The sequence below is a fragment of the Syngnathoides biaculeatus genome, chromosome 12, assembly GCF_019802595.1.
Source record: "Syngnathoides biaculeatus isolate LvHL_M chromosome 12, ASM1980259v1, whole genome shotgun sequence".
In the NCBI taxonomy this organism is placed as follows: Eukaryota; Metazoa; Chordata; class Actinopteri; order Syngnathiformes; family Syngnathidae; genus Syngnathoides; species Syngnathoides biaculeatus.
In genome coordinates, this window is record NC_084651.1 from 29,426,350 (window position 1) to 29,448,948 (window position 22,599).

At 42.7% G+C, this 22,599-nt stretch overlaps 1 protein-coding gene across 1 annotated transcript in view; it reads right to left on the minus strand.

Annotated features, from left to right (window-relative positions):
* The window catches only part of piezo1 (piezo type mechanosensitive ion channel component 1 (Er blood group)), a 324,721-nt gene that overhangs the window by 161,062 nt on the left and 141,060 nt on the right, over positions 1–22,599 (minus strand). The window contains 9 exon segments of the mRNA XM_061837790.1: positions 2,226–2,430; positions 2,633–2,833; positions 3,268–3,393; positions 6,113–6,289; positions 7,295–7,461; positions 19,592–19,689; positions 20,012–20,170; positions 21,638–21,704; positions 21,707–21,780. Of these exon segments, the coding sequence (XP_061693774.1) occupies positions 2,226–2,430; positions 2,633–2,833; positions 3,268–3,393; positions 6,113–6,289; positions 7,295–7,461; positions 19,592–19,689; positions 20,012–20,170; positions 21,638–21,704; positions 21,707–21,780 (1,274 nt within the window).

Genomic DNA, 22,599 nt, shown 5'->3' on the forward strand with positions numbered 1-22,599 from the left:
GGTTTGATAAACTCACATTTTATCCTCACTAAGTTGAAAGTTCTACTTTTTTTATGGCATATCTCTTTAACCAAATTTCTCCAAACCAAATTTCTTATAATTTCAGGGATGAAGAATGCCTCCTCTCCATAGGGGTCTGAGTTATTTTGGAAAAGACTCGGTAATTATCAGTCAGATTTACAGATAAGAGTCTTCATGGATGGAGGAGGGGCCTTTTCCATTTTAGGAGACGATGGTTTCAGGCAAGGGGGATGGAAGGAAGATCTTGGGGTGGTATGGGCTGGACTCCAACGTTGACAATATTCTTCATCCTATCAATCAGACTTAACATTGCATTCAGGCTGGGAGAGGGGGAGCAAACATCTACTGTAAATTGGTTGTCGTCGTCATAGAGGGAGAATTCTGAGGTGTGGATGGATCAGATGGGACAGAAAAAGGTGTGGGAGATTTAAGTGCTGGCACATTCCATTTGTCATTAGCTCCTCTGATTGTTTGGATGACCCAAATGAATCTGTGTGCACCTTATCTCACCTTATCGCTTCTTCCTCCGATTGTTTGGGAACAACTGGATCCTTTTGTCTTTGATTTTTGTTAACATTTTCTTTACAGGGCGGTGAATGACGCACACAGTAGAAAATGTTGGCAGCCAATAACTTAATTCCTTGTCTATTAAGACAGAAATCGTCTGCTTTGTAAAGATGTTTATGCTCCAAAAAAAAGCAGAAAATGTCAATGAAACTCATTTATAGTGCAGGGAACATTTCGCTTAACCACTTGTTCAATTGACAGAATCTTGAGAAATGTTCATCTCCAGATCGTACAAGTGCAAGAGGTCCGCTTCTAAATATCTCAGCATTCAAACCTTACACTTTTGTTAGAAGATCAATGAAATCTTGCTTCAATACCTCTGATTGCTGCTTGAGAAAATCCAGAGCCCCTGCGTTTACAGTGACAGATTTCACAGTTGGGTGCTGATCAGTGATCTCTAAAATTTTTCGAGAAATATCAGACACTGTGTCATTAGTAAAACACAGTACATTGGTGATCTTCTCACTGCAAAAGTGTTTCACATCCTTTATGGCTCCATCACCAACTATTAATGTTTGGGGTCCCAATTTTTCTTGGATGAAAGAGATTCCCTGGACGACCCAGGACACCCTTGAGAGACTATGTCTCTTGGGTAGCCTGAGAACATGGCTGGGGAAAGGGAAGTTTGGGCATCCTTACCAAAGCTACTACCCCCGCTACCTGACCAGGAAAAGTGGTAGAATATGGGTGGATGGATAAATATTTTATCTTGAAAATTAGGAAGGGTTCTGTGAACTCCAGATGAAACTGGCAGTGTTCCATACAATTTGAAGAACAATAGCAAAGACTTCTGAACTGAACTGTTGTGTTATCTCTCTCACAATGGATATGCACCTACGACGAAAATTTCAGTCCCTTCCTTGATTTCTAAGTGGAAGAACTTGCAATATAGCAGGGTGATCAAATACTTATTTTCTTCACTGTATATTAGCTTGGGTGCATGCTATGCATGTTCACCATTGAAACCAGTTGTACTTTGTTGAAGTAATCACTCAACAACATTTACAGATTTTGGAAATCTGTATATAGATTAGGTGCATACATTAGGTATTGTAAGGTGCCCTGTCCATTTGGAAGGAAATTTAAGGCTTTTAAGTATGCATTTTGCATTTGTGAAAATATAATAATATTATGATTATTATGCCGCCATGGTGGCGCAGCTGGTAAAGCGTTGGCTTCACAGTTCTGAAGTCCTGGGTTCAATCCCAGACACACCTGTGTGGAGTTTGCATGTTTTCCCAGTGCCTGCGTGGGTTTCCTCAGCCCACTACGGTTTCTTCCTACATTCCAAAAACATGCAACATTAATTGGGCACTCTAAATTGCCCCTAGGTGTGATTGTGAGTGCGGCTGTTTTTCTCTATGTGCCCTGCGATTGGCTGGCAACCACTTCAGGGTGTACCCCGCCTCCTGCCCATTGACAGCTGGGAAAGGCTCCAGCACTCCCTGCGACCCTTGTGAGGATAAGCGCTGAAGAAAATGGATGGATGGATGATTATTATCTCTCTTGAAGGCAAAGGTTTAAAACTTTCCATAAAAAATAAAAAGTTCCATAAATTGTATTTTAAGTCACCTGACCATGCAAATCACGTTTTAGATGTATTTAATATTTGACTTATCAACTCCACAAAGGCTCACCTTTACACAGAGCAGGTGGTATACCCACGCACAGTATATATTGAGAGATCATGAAGATGGCCAGAAAGAGACAATATATTGGCCATATCCTTGCAATAGCTGCGCGACGTCGCCTCACCAAGATGGCTACCAACCAACAACCATGGATTATGGCCAAGAAGTTCATCCGTTGGCCAATCACATTCACAATCATCAGGAAGCATATCTTTAAAAAACAAAAAATGTAGATGAACTGTGGTATCGTGAAAAAAAGCTCTGAAAATATTTTAGAGGCAGACTCTCATACGTCCATAAAAATTACCCAATTCTTTTCAAACACAGCGTGGACAAGAAAACAAGTCTTTGAAAAGTCAACATTTCCAGTGTTAGTCATTGTGGAAAAAGTGAATTCCCAACATATTTGTCACCTCTAATCCAAACTTGTAGAAAGTGTAGTTCAGCAGGTACTTGAAGCAGGGTATGAGGCCTTGGTCTAAAGTGTTCTTAGTGACTTCTGGGAATAGAGCAGGTATGTTTGGGGGAGATCGTTGCAATTGACGATAGCGGTGGGCCTGGTGACGATACACTGTCGCTTCAAACACCAACAACAGCAGTGCTAATAAATGGTTCTGTAGAAATAAGTAAATGAGTTCATATTGAATGAAACTATTTGATACTAAAAACGGAGCTAGCAAGCTGGTATCACATCACATCATTGCCTGACAATAAAATACATCCATCTCTGTGAGACTATTAGTAGTAGCTGCGTAATGCACAACATATATTGTGGTTGAAGCTACTTATCTTTTTTTTTTAATTTGGTCCTACAATCACACTAAGCATGTCGCAGTTAATGTTTGTTATGTACACTATTTTTTGTAGTGATGTGATCAGGCCCAGTATTATTATTTTGTCTGGAAAATATACCTCTGGGGGATAGATCAAATGTGACAATTATAAGGTCCATGTTGATTTTCACTGACTTTTGATAGAATGTGCCACACATTATGGTAGATGCATATGGTCAGGTTTAAAGTTCGTCGGCAATTTAGACTCACCATACCTTGTTATAGTCCAGTACAGTAGGTTCCTTTCTGACGCCAAACCATTTTGCTGGGTCCATGGGTGCCTTATACAGGGATGAGTTCATTATTTCCATTTGTGAAAGGTTGGTTTCATTTAAAAGTGGCTGTTAGGAAGGAAGAAAGAAACTGTTAAGCAAGAAAACTGACTACTTTAAACCATCGGCTACGAAACAAAACCTTGAATGGAATGTTTCACCTTTTATGAACTACACTGGGTATCTGTCTTTCAAACTCTGTTCATTTCAATATTTTCGATTTTTTTTTCTATTATACAAGTTGCACATCATTTGATATAACATGTGTGTGTGTATATACAGTGGTGCCTTGGTTCTCGAACACAATCCGTTCCAGAAGGCTGGTTGAAAACCAAAACGTTTGAAAACCGAAGCACATTTTCCCATTACACTGTATGGAAAATGAAATAATGTGTTCCAAGCCTAGAAAAAAATTTTCAAGCGATTTTTCTTTAGTTTTTCCTGATAATAAACTGCATAGTAGAGATACATGTATAGTTTGAATAGTTTATATAATTAAATAATTTAAGAAATATATTTATTTTTTTGCTTAAAATGTATGCTTTAGCCTAGTAGAGTATGCTAGGCTGTGAGTGCATTGCCGTATATGTAGCGACTTGGCCCCCAGCCTTGTAAATCGTTTTTTATTAACAAAAGTGCAGAATATCTTTAAACAAGCAATAATGAGAGGGGAAAAATAACCCTAACCCAATTTTTATTTGCACAGAAAGTACGTCACGTATAAAAAAATAACTTGCAGCGAGAGGTACGGTTAATGGAACAAAAAAAAGCAACGCAAATCAACAGTTTCAAATGTCTTCAGTGGGGGGACTCGCCCTTTTCACAAAGAACAACTAACGAATCTAATGCTTGGTTCTACTGTCTTTTTGGCACTTTTCTGAAGTGGCTCATAACAACATCATTCAAATTTTGCAGTGCTCTGCAATATTCAGCTTTATTCAGGTGATGAAGTTCTACAAAATTATGGACGTCGTTCTATTTAGCGCAGATAGTTTTAATATCGGCACTTGAGACATCCTTCCTGCCTTCAGCCTCATCAGATGAAATCTCCTACCTTCTTCGCCGACACTATCACGAGCTAACTGCTGCTCGTTCGTAAAAATAAGAAACAACTTTTTGACTTCCTCCAAGATCTGTGGCCTCTGCTTGGTCAACATGGATGCTCCTTTAGCAACATCACTTGCTTTGAGGGCATCCTTGTGTTTCAGAATGGTGCTGATCGTCGTTTTCGCCATGCCATACTTTTTCGATAGCTCAGAAAGACACACCAGATTCGTGCTTGGCTATCAAATCCTTCTTGAAGTTGACTGTTTTACGCAACACTTTCCTTTTTTCAGCACCAGCAGTTCCACTTGCCTTCTTTGGATCCATGATCGGGGGTTAATGTTGCTCAATTTGAAGAAAAAAATTACTACAGTACTGGGAAGTGTCCACGAGCAGAGGAGTGTGTGGGTCGACTGGTTGTGTCGCACACGGTTTCGCGTGTTACGTTGTTTCAGTTTTGTTCGGGGGTGCGTTCGAAAGCACAATAACAAATCGTCGTTGGTCAGCTGGTCGGGGTGTTCGAATGCCGATTTTCGTTTGAAAACCAAAGCAAAAAAATCTCAAAATTTTACAAAAACCAAGACGTTAGAAACCTCCCGGACCCGCCTGTGTGGAGTTTGCATGTTCTCCCCATGCCTGCGTGGGTTTTCTCCGGGCACTCTGGTTTCCTCGAACATCTCAAAAATATGCAACATTAATTGGACACTCTAAATTGCCCCTAGGTTTGATTGTGAGTGTGGCTGTTTGTCTCTATGTGCCCTGCGATTGGCTGGCAACCATCTCAGGGTGTACCCCGCCTCCTGCCTCCTGCGACCCCCGTGAGGATAAGTGGCAAAGAAAATGGATGGATATATATATAGGTGGGGGGCTGAATATAATTTCATCTTCAAATGGGAGGAACAGAAAAAAAGTTTTGGAACCACTGCATTAGGAGGTGGTGGCAGTTGCCTCACTGCAGCTATCTCACAATTTTTCTTTTTCAAAAAACAAAAGAAACAAAAAAACAAAACAAAAAAAAATTCTTCATGGACCTGGAAACTTGTCTGTCTGTGGAAACTGGAGCATTGCAGACACACACCCACAAGGGTTCTGCTTCCTTGAGTCTCATGGCACAGTGCACTGACTGATCTTGGCCGGGGGTGGTGGGAAATGAACAGATATGAATAGGTCGAGACAGTATTCCCCATTTTAGCTTGGTGCCAGCAGGGATTCTAAGCTAGGGAGGTCAAAGTCATCAATGCATTCAATACATGTGGAGGGTAAGCTAGCTAAAAGAACGACGATCCCAGGACATTCTGCTGCATAGAGCTGCACACAATGCATTCCTGTTCAATCAAAACAAAGAAATTGGAAATGTCCTTTCACAGGTAAAATGAAACATTTTACTGAAAAGAAACTATATCACATGCTTTGGTGTGATAAAAGTAATAAATAGTCACCTTGTGAAATTCAGTTGGAAATACAGCAAGTTTGTCAATGCATTGCCTTTGATGTGAACGTCATACTCCATAAACATGCCTGCCATGTAGAAATGCCGCATAGTTAGACCGCTTCACCACACTGGTGTATCTACTCTTCAAATAAAACTCTCCTCCGAAAAACTGAGAGAACATGTCCCCTTTCATTCCCACGCCTTTGCAATGTTGTGTATTCATAGTACTGTATACAGTATGTCAACAGTGAAATTAATGATGATGTGTATGTAACATGTATTGGTTAGCAGGTGAGTGCATGCAAGACTTACTGAACTGCAGTTGTTGGCGTACACAGTAGGGTTCACAACACTAAGCTGGTACAACATTTTACACATGATGATTACACACAACCAAACTGTTGACAGTGTGGAAGCCATTGGTCTGAAGCGACTAAATGGCATCGCCAACGACCACAGTACCACCAGAACCAGGTTGAACACAGATGGCTACAATAAAAAGACAAAAAAAAATTTAGGTTGAATGCATTTTTAATATTATTAGTAGTCCTATCATTGCCTTTTGTAAACAACTTTTCCACTGACGTTTCAATTCATTATATTGCTCGCAAAAGTCATCAGTTATGGCAGTATGGACTGGAACCTGTGGCCAGAAATAAGGCTTTTTTCTTTTTATAATATAATGTTAAACTAAAGTACAGTGTTTTACTTGGTGACTATGATTATTAAGCATATTCAAATTTTAATTAAAAATATACTTCCCAGCGGCACGGTGGAGCAACTGAAAAGCGTTGAACTCACAGTTCTGGGGACCCAGATTCAATTCCAGCCCCCCCTGTGTGGAGTTTGCATGTTCTCCCCGTGCCTGCGTGTGTTTCATCCGGGCACTCTGGTCTCCTCCCACATCACAAAAACATGCTATATTAATTGGACACTCTAAATTTCCCCTAAGTGCGATTGTGAGCGCACCTGTTTGTTTCTATGTGCCCTGCGATTGGCTAGCGACCAGTTCAGGGTGTACCCTGCCTCCTGCCCATTGATAATTGGGATAGGTTCCAGCACTGTTGCGATCCTTGTGAGGATAAGTGGCTAAGAAAATGGTTGGATGAATGGATGGATAGATGGATGGATGGATGAATATCTTTCCCGGTTGATAAAGGTTTTATTTAATTACTAAAGTTTGACCAAAATAATACACCGTTTCCAAAGTCACTTAAATCAAGAGATCAAGAAGCATTGCAGCATCCATGTAGATTTTGTTTCACTTTGGCTGTTCCATTGTAGTTAAATTACCTAATGTTAATTAATTAATATTAATCATTGCTCTTTAAGTCTGCCAAAAACTCAGTGGTACAAGGTATGATTTTACATGACTGTTAAAACAAAGTAGCTCTATTTTACTACTGTTGTGTGAAGATCAAAATCATTTCAGGTCAGGTGTGTTGGATGTGTTCAGCATGATTTAAGATAGACATCCATTTTATCTGGAAATACCTCGTCAAGGGCAACCCACACAGCATACAATGCCACCATTTTAATTATGTGAAGCTCCAGAAGAGTCCAGAGAATCATTTGACCTTTGTTCATAATGTCTGAGAACCTTTTGAACAGAACCAGTAATCTGTCCATCACCAGACCCCACTTGCTGGCCATAAATTCCACTGAAAAGAAAAGGAAGCAGTTGATTTGCAGTAGACTAATGATTAAAAACATCAAAAGAATCATTTAATGAGACAACAGGAAGCTTGATCATATATTGCAATGTCAGTATTGATGGGCACAGATAATCAATGTACAGCCTAAAAAAATTAGTGCTGCATTTACTCATTATGCTGCAAAGGGGGAATTAAAAAGTGGTCTATACATATCCATCAAGTTTATCAAGAAAAAAAAAAGGAGGAGTGTTCAAAAGTGAACAACTTGAAGGTACTGAAACAAAGAGGCATGCAGGTCCAGAAGAGAAAAATAAGCAGGGATCAACATATGAAGACAACAGTGTTTTGGAGTGTTAGTATTTTTCTATGGAAATCATATTTGAATTAACGGCAGGGTGTCTAATATGTCTAATGGCATTTTGCCTTGTGTTTTGTTTTATGTGATTTCAAACACACGCTATACTGTTTCAAAATTAAATATCTCACTATATTGAGTAATGGACATCATCAGGTGTTGCTTTTACGGGCTTCTGATTCGCATAAATGTGTTTGAGAGCGGACAAATGTATTGTCATGAGGATACAGATTTTGTTTACCTCACCACCTGAACACACCATACCATGTAATTTCTTCAATCAAAAAAGGCAGTTTCAGAACAATCAAAAACAGTCTCAGTCCCATAAATGCACTGCCCCCCCCACCCCACCCCCACCTCAAAAAACACCTTGAGCTGTCACCTTATCGTGGTGGAGAGGTTTTTGTTTTCCAATGATCTTACGAGCTAATTTTTCTGGGGCTTTATGTCCCTGGCAGGGTCACCCATGGAAAACAGGTCCTCGATAAAGGACCAGACCAGGGGTGCTCAATTCGTCGATCGCGATCGACTCAATTGCGAGGCAGTTTTGTTGATTGTGACAGCGTGCCACGAGACAAAAATAAGAGCAGTTTTTCTGACCTTTAGCTCACCGCGCATGTGCAAAAAACGACAGTATAGGAAAACATGCTAGTCAGAGAGTTCCCCCCCTATTTTAAGCCCTCGCTTAAGAAATCATATCAAACATGAGTATGGATGAAATATGTATCACTTTCATCCAGAATAGGAGGAGGACAACTTTATAACGATGTTATTTTTGAAGTGTGTTTACCTCATCTGCCAGTGTTGTGAAATGTGTTGCGGCATTTTCGAACTGTTAATGGAAAATACGATGCCAAATTTCTGCCCAAAAGCAAGATGAGAATGAGAAAAGTGAATGAACTAAAATCCCAATTGGCCGCACAGAAAAATCTCTGCTCTGTAAAGGAGTACAGTTACACAGCGCTGTGAAACCATGGCTGGTGTGGAAGGACATCAGAAATTGTGTGTTTCTCACTGCAGTTGGACGAATCCACTGAGTGACACAGCCCAGGTGTGCATTTTCATTCATATGGCATTGAGTGATCATCAACGTGAACTCAGATAGTTACAAAAAATGTTTATGGATCACGATGTAGTGTTGTGCAATATTGGTTCATGCGATTATGCAAGGCACACAAACATACATTTACACATAAAGAATCCTCAATATACTTTAAAATAAATATGTTTTGCATTTTTGTTGTGGGTTGATCTTTGTGACTTGGTCATTCTATTTCATCATTGATCATTGTGAAAAAAAAAAAAAAAAAAAAAGAAGCCAGTCGATTGCGAGAGGCTTGCTGCTTGAAAAGTAGATCTTGTGGTAAAAAAGTCTGGGCATCCCTGGACCAGGCCCCCCTCTGGAGCCAGGCGTGGAAGGGGGGCTGGTAGGCAAGCGGCTGCACTCATGGTGTTTGGCTCTGCACAGCCCAAAAAGGGTAATTTGGGTACCCCTTTCCTTGGGCCCCCAGCCTGTGGGAGGGGCCTTGAGGTCGGATACATTGCAAGCTGAGGCAGGGATCTTGGCCAGCCAATCCCCAGCTACACACTCTAGAGATGTGGAATGTCACTTTTCTCACAGGTAAGGAGCTTGAGCTGGTGTGTAAGAGTGAGGAGTTCCGATTAGAAATAGTCGGGTTTGCCTCCACACATGGCCTGGGCTCTGCTACCAATCCTGCTGAGGATGTTGGACCTCTCTTTCACCGAGCAGGTGTGAGTTTGCTTATTCATCTCATGCTCGGTGCCTGTATATAGAGCTTGTGCACCTACGGCATAAAATCACGTGACTTTTATTTGTCACCATATTGCCGGTCTAACAAAACATTGCTCAATGCTAAGTTGGTTGGAGACGACACAAAAATATGTCCTATAGCACGACACCCAGAGTCTTGTACGATACCGTTAGACATTCAGAAGGTGAAAATAAATGAAGGTACGTGGAAAAATATGATGAACTCGGCATAGAGTTTTTAATGCCGAAGTCGATGTTTTTGCCGATAAGAAATTGGACTGTTTATTTGCTTCCGCTTGTCTTGGACAACTGGATATATACATGTATCTGTTCAGTAAATCGTCGAGATTGAAATGTATAAAATTCTGGAAGCGTACAAATACTTCGTTGCTGGATCTGTTCTCATCAAGAATACATCCCACATAGTGACAGGTTGACGGCTTGTGCACCCGGAAGCATGTTCAGCCACATGTTAACCTTTGCCGGAATCCATCGATCTTTTCAGCTAGTATTCAATACAAAAACCAATATTTAAATAAATGACCCCTGGTTTGATACAAACTCGCATTCATTAACAATGACAATGAGTCGTCTCCACGGAACCTACACGTAAGCGATTGGGGCCACACTTAACCTCCGTAAACCTATGCGAGAGACAGTTTTTTTAATACACATTGTTCTCAAATGAGCCAACTTGGCCTTACAAATACTTCTTAGTAATGTGAGATGGAGAAGAATAATTCCTACCTGAAGTGAAGCGATCGCTACACAGGAGTGTGTGTATTTTGCTTGGGCACCATCCATCATGTTTAATTGCCAAAATTCATCAATATTTTCTGGTCATTTCAGCTGGTATTCCATAGAATGATCTCTTTGAATATCTGTCTCATCTGTTCTGACAACCAACAGCACAACAGGTCTCAGGTAGTGTAAATAATCTCCTCCGGTTCAACGTCTCCCACAATGTCGAGCAGTTCTGTTTGACCGGCAATATAGTGCGGTGAAAATGGTGACGTCACGTGCACAAGCTCTATTGGGTTCACACGGTTGGATGACAGAGTAGCCTCCCCCCACCTTTGGGTGGGGATACGGGGCCTGACTGTTTGTACATATACACCAAACAGCAGTTCATAGTAACCACGCGTTTTGGAGTACTTAGAAGGGGTGTTGGAGAGTGCTCCCGCTATAGCTCCATCTTTCTGCTGGGGGACTTCAATACTCACATTGGCAATTACAGTGAGACCTGAAATGTGATTGGGAGGAACAGCACCCCAATCAGAACACGAGTGCTGGTTTGTTATTTGACTTGTCTGCTCCCTACTCACTGTGCGTATTGAAGGCAATATTCATGCATACAGGTGCACACACATGCACTTGGAACCAGGGGACCCTAGTTGCAGTTCCTAATTTTGTGATTGGTAAGTCCATGGAAAACAGTTTCTGAACAGCTTCAAAGAAATTCTGCTCCGCCAGCTGGAATCTCAGGATGGGGAAGTAGTGCACCATCAACATTGTGTATAGCAGGGATGGGCCACTTGTGAGTCAGAGGGAGAATACTTCAAAGACCGACACACGTTCCCAGGAGGAATCAGGGCAAATGGTCTCTGAACTGTGCTGTTCTATCATTGGGGTTGGGTTTATCAAGGTAGTTAAAAAGCTCATTTGTGGCAAGGCCCTGGGGGTGGATGAGATTTGTCCGTAGTTCATCAACGCTCTGGATGTTGTGGCGCTGTCGTGGTTGACACGCCTCGCCAACATCTTGTGGACATCAGGGGCAATGCCCCTGGAATGGCAGGCTGGAGTGGTGGTCCAACTATTTATAAATATATATATACTATACTATATATAAAAGCGGGCTGGAGGATTTGTCCAATTATAGGGTGCTCATACTCCTAATGCAGCCCTATGGGGGCACAAACCAGTGCAATCTGTAGGCCGGTCCCAAGCCCGGATAAATGCAGAGGGTTGCGTCAGGAAGGGCATCCGGCGTAAAAACTGTGCCAAACAAATATGAGCGTTCATCTAAAGAATCCCATACCGGATCGGTCGTGGCCCGGGTTAACAACGCCCGCCCCCGGCACTGCTAACCTGCAGGGCGTCGGTGGAAATTCAGCTACTGTGGGTCGAAGACAAAGAAGAGGAGGAAACCGGATCCAGCGTCAGAAGAAAAAAAGGAATGCACAGAGCCTACAACTGAGTGTAGGGACTTTGAATGTTGGGACTATGACAGGAAAAGCTCAGGAGTTGGTTGACATGATGATTAGGAGAAAGTTTGATATTCTGTGCATCCAAGAGAGCAGGTGGAAAGGTAGTAAGGCTAGAAGTTTGGGAGCAGGGTTTAAATTATTCTACCACGGAGTAGATGGGAAGAGAAATGGAGTAGGGGTTATTTTAAAGGAAGAGCTGGCTAAGAATGTCTTGGAGGTGAAAAGAGTATCAGATCGAGTGATGAGACTAAAATTTGAAATTGAGGGTGTTATGTATAATGTGGTTAGCGGCTATGCACCACAGGTAGGATGTGACCTAGAGTTGAAAGAGAAATTCTGGAAGGAACTAGATGAAGTAGTTCTGAGCATCCCAGACAGCGAGAGAGTTGTGATTGGTGCAGATTGTAATGGACATATTGGTAAAGGAAACAGGGGCGATGAAGAAGTGATGGGTAAGTACGGCATCCAGGAAAGGAACTTTGAAGGGCAGATGGTGGTGGACTTTGCAAAAAGGATGGAGATGGCTGTAGTGAACACTTATTTCCAAAAGAGGGAGGAACATATAGTGACCTACAAGAGCGGCGGTAGAACCACGCAGGTAGATTATATTTTGTGCAGACGATGTAATCTGAAGGAGGTTACTGACTGTAAAGTAGTGGTAGGGGAGAGTGTAGCTCGACAGCATAGGATGGTAGTATGTAGGATGATTCTGGTGGTGGGTAGGAAGATTAAGAAGACAAAGGCAGAGCAGAGAACCATGTGGTGGAAGCTGAGAAAGGAAGAATGTTGTGCGGCCTTCCGGAAAGAGGTGAGACAGGCTCTCGATGGACAACCGAAGCTCCTGGAAGACTGGACGACGACAGCCAAGGTGATCAGAGAAACAGGCAGGAGAGTACTTGGTGTGTCATCTGGTAGGAAAGGGGAGAAGGAGACTTGGTGGTGGAACCCCAAAATACAGGGAGTCATACAAGGAAAGAGATTAGCGAAGAAGAAGTGGGATACTGAGAGGACTGAGGAGAGGCGAAAGGAGTACATCGAGATGCGACGTAGGGCAAAGGTAGAGGTGGCAAAGGCTAAACAAGAGGCATATGAAGACATGTACACCAGGTTGGACACGAAAGAAGGAGAAAAGGATCTCTACAGGTTGGCCAGACAGAGGGATAGAGATGGGAAGGATGTGCAGAAGGTTAGGGTGATTAAGGATAGAGATGGAAATGTGTTGACTGGTGCCGGTAGTGTGCTAAATAGATGGAAAGAATACTTTGAGAAGTTGATGAATGAAGAAAATGAGAGAGAAGGAAGAGTTGAAGAGGCAAGAGTGAAGGACCAGGAAGTGGAAATGATTACTAAGGGGGAAGTCAGAAAGGCATTACAAAGGATGAAAAATGGGAAGGCAGTTGGTCCTGATGACATACCGGTAGAGGTATGGAAGCAATTTGGAGAGATGGCTGTGGAGTTTTTGACCAACTTATTCAACAGAATACTAGCGGGCGAAAAGATGCCTGAAGAATGGAGGAAAAGTGTTCTAGTGCCCATTTTTAAGAACAAAGGGGATGTTCAGAGCTGTGGGAACTATAGAGGAATAAAGTTGATGAGCCACACAATGAAGTTATGGGAAAGAGTAGTGGAGGCTAGACTCAGGTCAGAAGTAAGTATCTGCGAGCAACAGTATGGTTTCATGCCTAGAAAGAGTACCACAGATGCATTATTTGCCTTGAGGATGCTCGTGGAAAAGTACAGAGAAGGTCAGAAGGAGCTACATTGCGTCTTTGTGGATCTAGAGAAAGCCTATGACAGAGTACCAAGAGAGGAACTGTGGTACTGCATGCGTAAGTCTGGTGTGGCAGAGAAGTATGTTAAAATAGTACAGGACATGTATGATGGCAGCAGAACAATGGTGAGGTGTGCCTTAGGTGTGACAGAGGAATTTAAGGTGGAGGTGGGACTGCATCAGGGATCAGCTCTGAGGCCCTTCCTGTTTGCAGTGGTAATGGATAGGCTGACAGATGAGGTTAGACAGGAATCCCCTTGGACCATGATGTTCGCAGATGATATTGTCATATGCAGTGAAAGCAGGGAGCATGCAGAGGAACAATTGGAAAGATGGAGACATGCACTGGAAAGGAGAGGAATGAAGATTAGCCGAAGTAAAACAGAATATATGTGCGTGAATGAGAAAAGTGGAGGGGGAAGAGTGAGGCTACAGGGAGAAGAGATAGCGAGGGTGGACGACTTCAAATACTTGGGGTCAACAATACAGAGCAATGGAGAGTGTGGTCAGGAAGTGAAGAAACGGGTCCAAGCAGGTTGGAACAGCTGGCGAAAGGTGTCTGGTGTGTTATGTGACAGAAGAGTGTCTGCTAGGATGAAGGGCAAAGTTTACAAAACAGTGGTGAGGCCGGCCATGATGTACGGATTAGAGACGGTGGCACTGAAGAAACAACAGGAAGCTGAACTGGAGGTGGCAGAAATGAAGATGTTGAGGTTCTCGCTCGGAGTGAGCAGGTTGGATAGGATTAGAAATGAGCTCATTAGAGGGACAGCCAAAGCTGGATGTTTTGGAGACAAGATTCGAGAGAGCAGACTTCGATGGTTTGGACATGTTCAGAGGCGAGAGAGTGAGTATATTGGTAGAAGGATGCTGAGGATGGCGCTCCCAGGCAAAAGAGCGAGAGGAAGACCAAAGAGAAGGTTTATGGATGTGGTGAGGGAAGACATGAGGGCAGTTGGGGTTAGAGAGGAAGATGCAGGAGATAGGCTAAGATGGCAAAAGATGACACGCTGTGGCGACCCCTAACGGGACAAGCCGAAAGGAAAAGAAGAAGATAGGGTGCTCATACTCCTCAGCCCGATAAGTTCTCTGAAGATATTCTGGAAACCAGGGTACATTGGTAAATTGAATCTCAGATTGCAGCAGTGGATCAGCTGTGCACCCTCGCTCGGGTTTTCATGGGTGCATGGGAGTTCCCCTGACCAGTCTTCATGTGCTTTATAGACTTGGAGAAGGCATTCCAACTCGTCCCTTGGGGAGTCCTCTGGGGAGTGCTTCGGGATAATGGGTGCCGAACCCCCTCTTAGGGGCTGTTTGGTCCCTGGACTACGACTGGTGTCAGAGTTTGGTCCGCATTGCTGGCAGTGAGCCTGACTCTTTTTGGTGATGTTGGACTCCGCCAAGACTGCCCTTTGATATTGTGGGACTCCCGAGGCAGCTGATATGTATTAGCTGGCCGAGCAGAATACAGCTTTGGTGGTCGCTGAGGCAAAAATCCAGGCATGGGGGGAGTTCGGTGAGGCCATGGAGAACGACTTTAGTACGGCTTCGTGGAAATTCCGGTCTACAGTCCGGCGTCTCAGCAGGGGGAAGCAGTGCACCGTCAGCACTGTGTATAGTGGGGACAGGGCACTGCTGACCTCAACTCGGGATGTTGTGAGCCAGTGGGGAGAATACTTTGAAAACCTCCTCAATTCCACCAACATGCCTTCCCATGAGAAAGCTGAGTCTGGGTGCTCTAAGGCGGGCTCTTCTATTTTGAGTTGAGGGGTCGAGGTCACCGAGGTGGTTAAAAAGCTCCTTGGTGACCGGGCCCCGGGGGTGGATGAGATTCACCCAGAGTTCCTAAAGGCTCTGGATGTTGTGGGGTTGACACGCCTCTGCAACATCGCATAGACATTGGGAACAGTGCCTCTGGATTGGCAGAGTGGGGTGGTGGTTCGCCTTTTCAAGAAGGGCTGTGTGGTTCCGGTCATTTTCATGTTGAAAGTTCCAGCCATGGCCCATTTCAATGTTCTGACTGAGAGAAAGAGGTTGTTCCCCAAAATCTTACAATACATTGCCGCGGTCATCCTCTCCTTAATACAGTCCAGTCATCTTTCCCATGTGCAGAAAAACACCCCCAAAGCATGATGCTACCACCCCATGCTTCACAGTAGGGATGGTGTTCTTGGGATGGAACTCATCATTCATCTTCCTCCAAAGACGGTTCGTGGGATTATGACCGAAAAGTTTCATTTTGGTCTCATTTGACCACAAAACCTTCTCCCACGACTCCTCTGTATCATCCAAATGGTCGATGGCAAACTTAAAATGGGCCTTGACATGTGCTGGTTTAAGTAGGAGAACCTTCCGTGCCATGCATGATTTCAAACCATGATGTCTTTGTCATAACCAGAACGCTAGGGCGGATCCAAATGCATGACTTGATAGACAGGAAGACAGTTAGAGGAAGGTCTTTATTCGTTCCAATGTTGAATGCCGGAGAGTCACTCAGAGCGAGCAGAAGTATCAGGAGCGTCAAGCTTACAGGGTTGGTCGGAGGACAGGCAAAGGTCGGTACACAGGGGTTCAGGATCAGGAATGCAGAAGTGCGGGAACGAGGTATGGATGGCAACGATCTGGCAAGGCCAGACCGTCCGCTGGGTCCTACATATACTGAGGTTAGTTATCAGTGATGAGGCGCAGGTGTGCGCCTCCTAATCAACGCAGCCAGGGCTGGACCGGTAGGACCATGACAGTCTAAGTGTATTACCAACACTCACCTTGGAAACAGTGGTCACAGCTCTTTTCATGCATTGACCAAGTCCTGTCATGTAGTCCTGGGCTGGTTCCTCACCTTTCTAAGATCACTGAGACCCCACGAGGTGATATCTTGCATGGGGCTCCACTCTGACTGAAATTGACTGTTATGTTTTCCTTCTTCCATTTTCTAATGATTGCTCCAACAGTGGACCTTTTTTCACCAAGCTGCTTGGCCATTTCTCCGTAGCCTTTTCCAGCTGCGTGGAGTTGTACAATTTTGTCTCTGGTGTCTTAGGACAGCTCTTTGGTCTTGGCCATGTTACAAGTTTGAGTCTTACTGATTGTCTGGGGAGGACAGGTGTCTTTATGCAGCTAACGACCTCACACAGGTACAGTGCATCTGACTCAGGATAATACATGGAGTGGAAGTGGACTTTTTAAAGGCGGACACATAGGTCTTTGAGGGTCAGAATTCTAGCTGATAGACAGGTGTTCAAATACGTATTTGCAGATGTAATACACAAATAAATGGTGAAAAAAAATCATACATTGTGATTTCTGTATTTTCTTTTTAGATTATCTCCCTCACAGTGGACATGCAACTATGATGAAAATTTCAGACCCCTCCATGACTTCTGAGTGAGATGACTTGCAATATAGCAGGGTGTTCAAATATTCATTTTCTTCACTGTAAAGACTGGATTTTGAGCAACGTATGCCGCTATTCAAGTAACGTCTTTATAATGGATGCTCCTTTCAGCAAGACAATGTCAAACCACATTCTGCATGTGTTGAAACAGTGTGGCTTTGAAGTAAAAGAGTGTTAGTACTAGAATAGCCTGCCACCTGTCCAGACTTTTCTCCCATTGAACATGTGTGGCATATTAATGCAGCAATATGGAGGGACAAGCCAGTACAATCTGTAGGCCGGTCCCAAGCCCGGATCAATGCAGAGGGTTGCGTCAGGAAGGGCATTCAGCGTAAAACTGTGCCAAACAAATATGAGCGTTGATCTAAAGAATACCGTACCAGTTTGGTCATGGCCCGGGTTAACTATGCCTAGCCCCAGCACCGTTAACCTCCAGGGCATTGGTGGATATTCAGCTGTTTTAGGTCAAAGACAAAGAAGAGGAGGAAAGTGAATTTGTCAGCAGCAGAAGAAGAGGAATGCACAGAGCCTAAAACTGAGTTTAGCGACTTTGAGTGTTGGGACTATGACAGGAAAAGCTCAGGAGTTGGTTGACATGATGGTTAGGAGAAAGGTTAATATATTATGCATCCAATAGAGCACATGGTAACGTAATGATGCCAGATGTTTAGGAGCAGGGTTTATATTATTTTACCTTGGGGTAGATGGGAAGAGAAATGGAGTCAGGGTTATTATTTTAAAGGAAGAGCTGGCAAAGAATGTCTTGGAGGTGAAAAGAGAATCAGATTGAGTGATGAAGCTGAAATTGGGAATTGAGGATGTTATGTATAATGGGATTAGTGGCTATGCCCCACAGGTAAAATGTGACTTAGAGTTGAACGAGAAATTCTGGAAGGAACTAGATGAGGCGGGACGGTCGTTCAGCTAGTAAAGCGTTGGCCTCACAGTTCTGAGGTCCCGGGTTCAAACCCAGACCCGCCTGTGTCGAGTTTTAAGTTTGCATGTTCTCCCCGTGCCTGCGTGGGTTTCCTCCAGGCACTCCAGTTTCCTCCCACATCCCAAAAAACATGCAACATTAATTGGACACTCTAAATTGCCCCAAGGTGTGATTGTGAGTGCAGCTGCTGGTCTCAATGTGACATGCAATTGGCTGGCAACCAGTTTAGGGTGTCCCCTGCCACCTGCCCATTGACAGTTGGAATAGGCTCCAGCAATCCCCACGACCACCGTGAGGATAAGCGGCAAAATAAAATGGATGGAAGGATAGAACTAGATGAAGTAGTTCTGAGCTTCCCAGATTAAGAGAGTTTTGTGATTGGTGCAGATTGTAATGGACCTGTTATTGAAGAAAACAGGGGCGATAAAGAAGTGAAGTACAGTATCCAGGAAAGGAACTTTGAGGGACAGATGCTGGTGGACTTTGCAAAAAGGATGGAAATGGCTGGAGTGAACACTTTTTTCAAGAAAAGGCATGAACATATAGTGACCTACAAGTGGGGGAGTAGAAGCATGCAGGTGGATTATATTCTGTGCAGACGAAGTTACTGACTGTAAAGTAGTGGTCGGGGAGACTGTACCTTGAAAACACAGGATGGTGGTGTCTCGGATGATTATGGTGGTAGGTAGGACATTTAAGAAGACAAATGTAGTGCAGAGAACGATGTGGTGGAAGCTGAGAAAGGAAGAATGTTGTGCGGCCTTTCGGAAATAGGTGAGAAAGGCTCTCAATAGACAGGAGGTGCTCTCGGAAGACTGGACTACGACAGCCAAGGTAATCAGAGAGACAGGCAGGAGAGTACTTGGTTTGTCTTCTGGTAGGAAAAGGGAGAAGGAGATTTGGTGATGGAAGCCCAAAATTCAGGAAATCATACAAGGAAAGAGATTAGCGAAGTAGATCTGGGACACTGAGAGGACTGAGTCGAGGCATCCGGAATACATTGAGATGTAACGTAGAGCAAAGGTAAAGGTAAGGCATATGACGACATGTACACCAGGTTGGACACGAAAGAAGGAGAAAAGGATCTCTATAGCTTGGCCAGACAGAGGGATAGAGATGGGAAAGATGTGCAGCAGGTAAGGGTGATTAAGGATAGAGTTGGAAATGTGTTGACTGGTGCCAGTAGTGTGCTGAACAGATGGAAAGAATACTACGAGAAGTTGATGAATGAAGAAAATGAGAGAAAGAAGAGTAGAAGAGGCAAGTGTTCAACAGCTGAAGCTCTACATCAGGGAAGCATGGGAAAAAATTCCACTGACAAAGCTTCAACAAGTAGTGTCCTCAGTTCCCCTTTCCCATCTTTTTTGGACTGTATCGCAGCCATAAAATTCTAAGTTAATACTTATTTGCTTAATATAATAATTTTTATCAGTTCGAACATTAAATACCTTGTTTTTGTCATGCATTCAATTAAATATACATGCCGTTCATTCAGCATGATTTCCAAACTCTTGTATTCTGTTAATAGTTATTTTTCACACAACATCCCCACTTCATTGGAATTGGTTTTGTAAATTAACACTAATGAACATGTAAATACATTTTGGGGGAATTAAAAACGTTTCTAACATTTTATAACCAATGAAGAAAAATTGAACAGTTTAATATGTTGACAAAATAAGATCATAGAATTTTTCATACCTTTATTACTCGATTTATTGATGACATTCTTTAACACTTCTTCCAAATCAGAGACCATTCCAACATTAGTTGAACTTGGCTTGTCACAGCTGCTTTTTCTGGAGACAGAAGAAAATATCAATATTGTGGAAGGGATAAAACTACAGAGGCACAGACTGCCCCGATGATATTTAAAAAATGAAAGGGCTTCATGTTTACACTGTGACTCGATTTACCCAAAAGACACATGAGAATTTATTGTCATGACAGGCAAATTATAGCTCAAACACTGTTGCACCAATACCAGGAGGGACTGGGTATAAGGTAACTTGTACAGTACATACTTAATAATAACATGTTATATCTTTGTCATAATAATAGGTAAATCATTATGTGTCACCAAGTGTTACTATAAAATAAAATAATTTACTGGTGGATTACCGGTTAATTGGTGTAATACATTCAGGGTCAGTGATTCTCATGAAGGGTTTGTGGAAATAGTGTAGCTGGAGAATACAGGCCAACAGGAAGAATCCAGGGATCAGAATATTAGTGAAGAGCTCTGAGAGGGCAAACGTCTACAGACCGATGGCTGCAAGCCTTAGGAGACAAGGGACCTTATTAAACCATATTTATTTGACTTCCATACAGTACTTGAGTTAGTTGTGTTATTCGTTGGATAGGTTACAGTTAAACAAACCATCCATTCATCCATCCATTTTCTTCGCCGCTTACCCTCACAAAGGTTGCAGGAGTGCTGGAGCCTATCCCAGCTGTCAACGGGATGGAGGCGGGGTACACCCTGAACAGGTTGCCAGCCAATCGCAGGGCACATAGAGACAAATTGTTGCACTCACAATCACACCTTGGGGCAATTTAGAATGTCCAATTAATGTTGCATGTTTTTGTGATGTGGGAGGAAACCGGAGGCAGGTATGGGTAGAACATGCAAACTCCACACAGGGAGGGGCAGGATTGAACCAGGGTCCTCATAACTCTGAAGGCAACGCTTTCCAGCTGTCCCACCGTGCCATCTAATACAAAACACAGGGGGGAAAACAGACACTATAGAGCTTGTGCACGTGACGTCACAGTCGCCATATTGCTGTTCAATCCTAGCTGCTCTGGAGTGCGTAAACTGTTGAACCGGAGCAGATTTTTCAAATTGCCCGAGACCTGTTGTCCTGTTGGTTGTCACTATAGATGACACAGTTCTTCTAAGATATCATTCTATAGAATACCAGCTGAAAAGCAGAGAAAAGATCGGTGGATTTCAGCAATTAAACGGGATGGATGGTGCCCAACGAAATACATCACGCTTGTGTAGCGATCATTTCATTTCACGTAGGGATTATTCTTGTCAATCTCAAATAACCAAGAAGTATTTATAATGCCAAGTTGACTAATTTGAGAACAAAGCACATTTAAATATGTCGCAGAGAGGTTTAAGCAGGTAAGTGTGTGGCCACAACACACTTCTGTGTACGAAGGAGACGACTCCCTGTCCTAAATTTTGTTTCCCCCAGTCATCATTAATGAATGCGAGTTTGTGTAAAACCAGGGGTCATTTATTCAAATATTGGTATTTGTATTAAAAAAAAAACTGAGTGGGTCCATCACTGTGTGGGATTTATTCCTGATTGAGAACAGATCCAGCAACAAAGTGTTTGTATGCATCCAGACTTTTATACACTTTCGAGCTTTTCTGTGTAAATCCTGACAACTTACTCACCAGATACATGTGTATATCCGGTTGGCCAAGACAAGCGGAAGCAAATTAACAGTCCACTTTTTTGTCTCCGGAAACATCAACTTCAGCATTAAATACAGTATGTGGCCTCTATGCCAAGTGTCTCTCATTTTTCCACGTACCTTCATTTATTATCACCTTCTAAATGTTGAATGGTATCGGACAAAACCCTGGGTGTCGTGCTCTAAGACATATTTTCGTTTCGTCTCAACGGAATTAACTTGGAACAATGCTTTGTTTGACCGGCAATGTGCTGATGTCACGTGATTTGATGACGTAGGTGCACGAGCTCAATCGAGTCTTAGGCAAGAACATACTGTGGTTCTGTGAGTCCAGTAAAATTCCTCCAATAGCCAGGGAAGTCTTCAAATTGGTATGTGTAGAGGAGAATAGCACCAGCATGGTGTAGGCCACAACAAGCCACCAGAAGAGCTTCAAAAGACATCTCCATATAAAGATCAGTCATAGATAAGATTTGGGGGTGCAATTATTTATGTTTCAATGTAAGAACTGGCGTAAAAAAGAAAAAAGAAAGAAGCAACAAAACTTTTGTGACTGTAACCTTTTATATATTAGCATAGAATTATTTTATCGTTGTATATTTTTCTACATAATTCTTTTTGACATAACGTGAGATCTTACTCTAAGACATGTAATAAATGCATTGGCAGCACACAGTAATCCAAACCTGAACCTCTCAATTAGTCAAATGTCTTGTGATTGGGTGAACTGACAATCGGTGCGCTGTGTAATTCTTTTTGCCGATAATTCAAGGTTGCTTGCAATTTAAATGTTCATGCAATCCTGGTTTTGCCAATAAGAACAAACAACCAGGCTCGACAGTTCACTCACTGATGTTTTGTACCACCTTCGCCAAATATTCTTTTGTCCATGTTATTTTAGATTTTTTGTTTGTTTTTAAGAAAACAAGAAGGGAATGAGAGGGTCTAATGGTAACATGTAAATTGAATGGGTATGGGTTGTGCAGAAGATATTTTTAGTGGAAGATAAAATTATGTTCTGGATCTGTTTAAAAATAAAGTACGTGGAACCCAGTTAAAAGTTGGTACAAGTAAAAGTTCAGTATAAAGAGTAGCAATTGGGTTATAGGTTTTCTTTATGCAATGTGGTGGAATATCTGTTAAAATGCGTCCGGTGACTTTATTTTCTTTTGGAGGGATTTGTATTTAAATGTGTTTGATTCATTCGTGAAAAGGAAATACTTTTGTTTGTTGATTTATTGTGGTAAACTGGGTTTTGAGAGAGAGCGAGAGAGAGA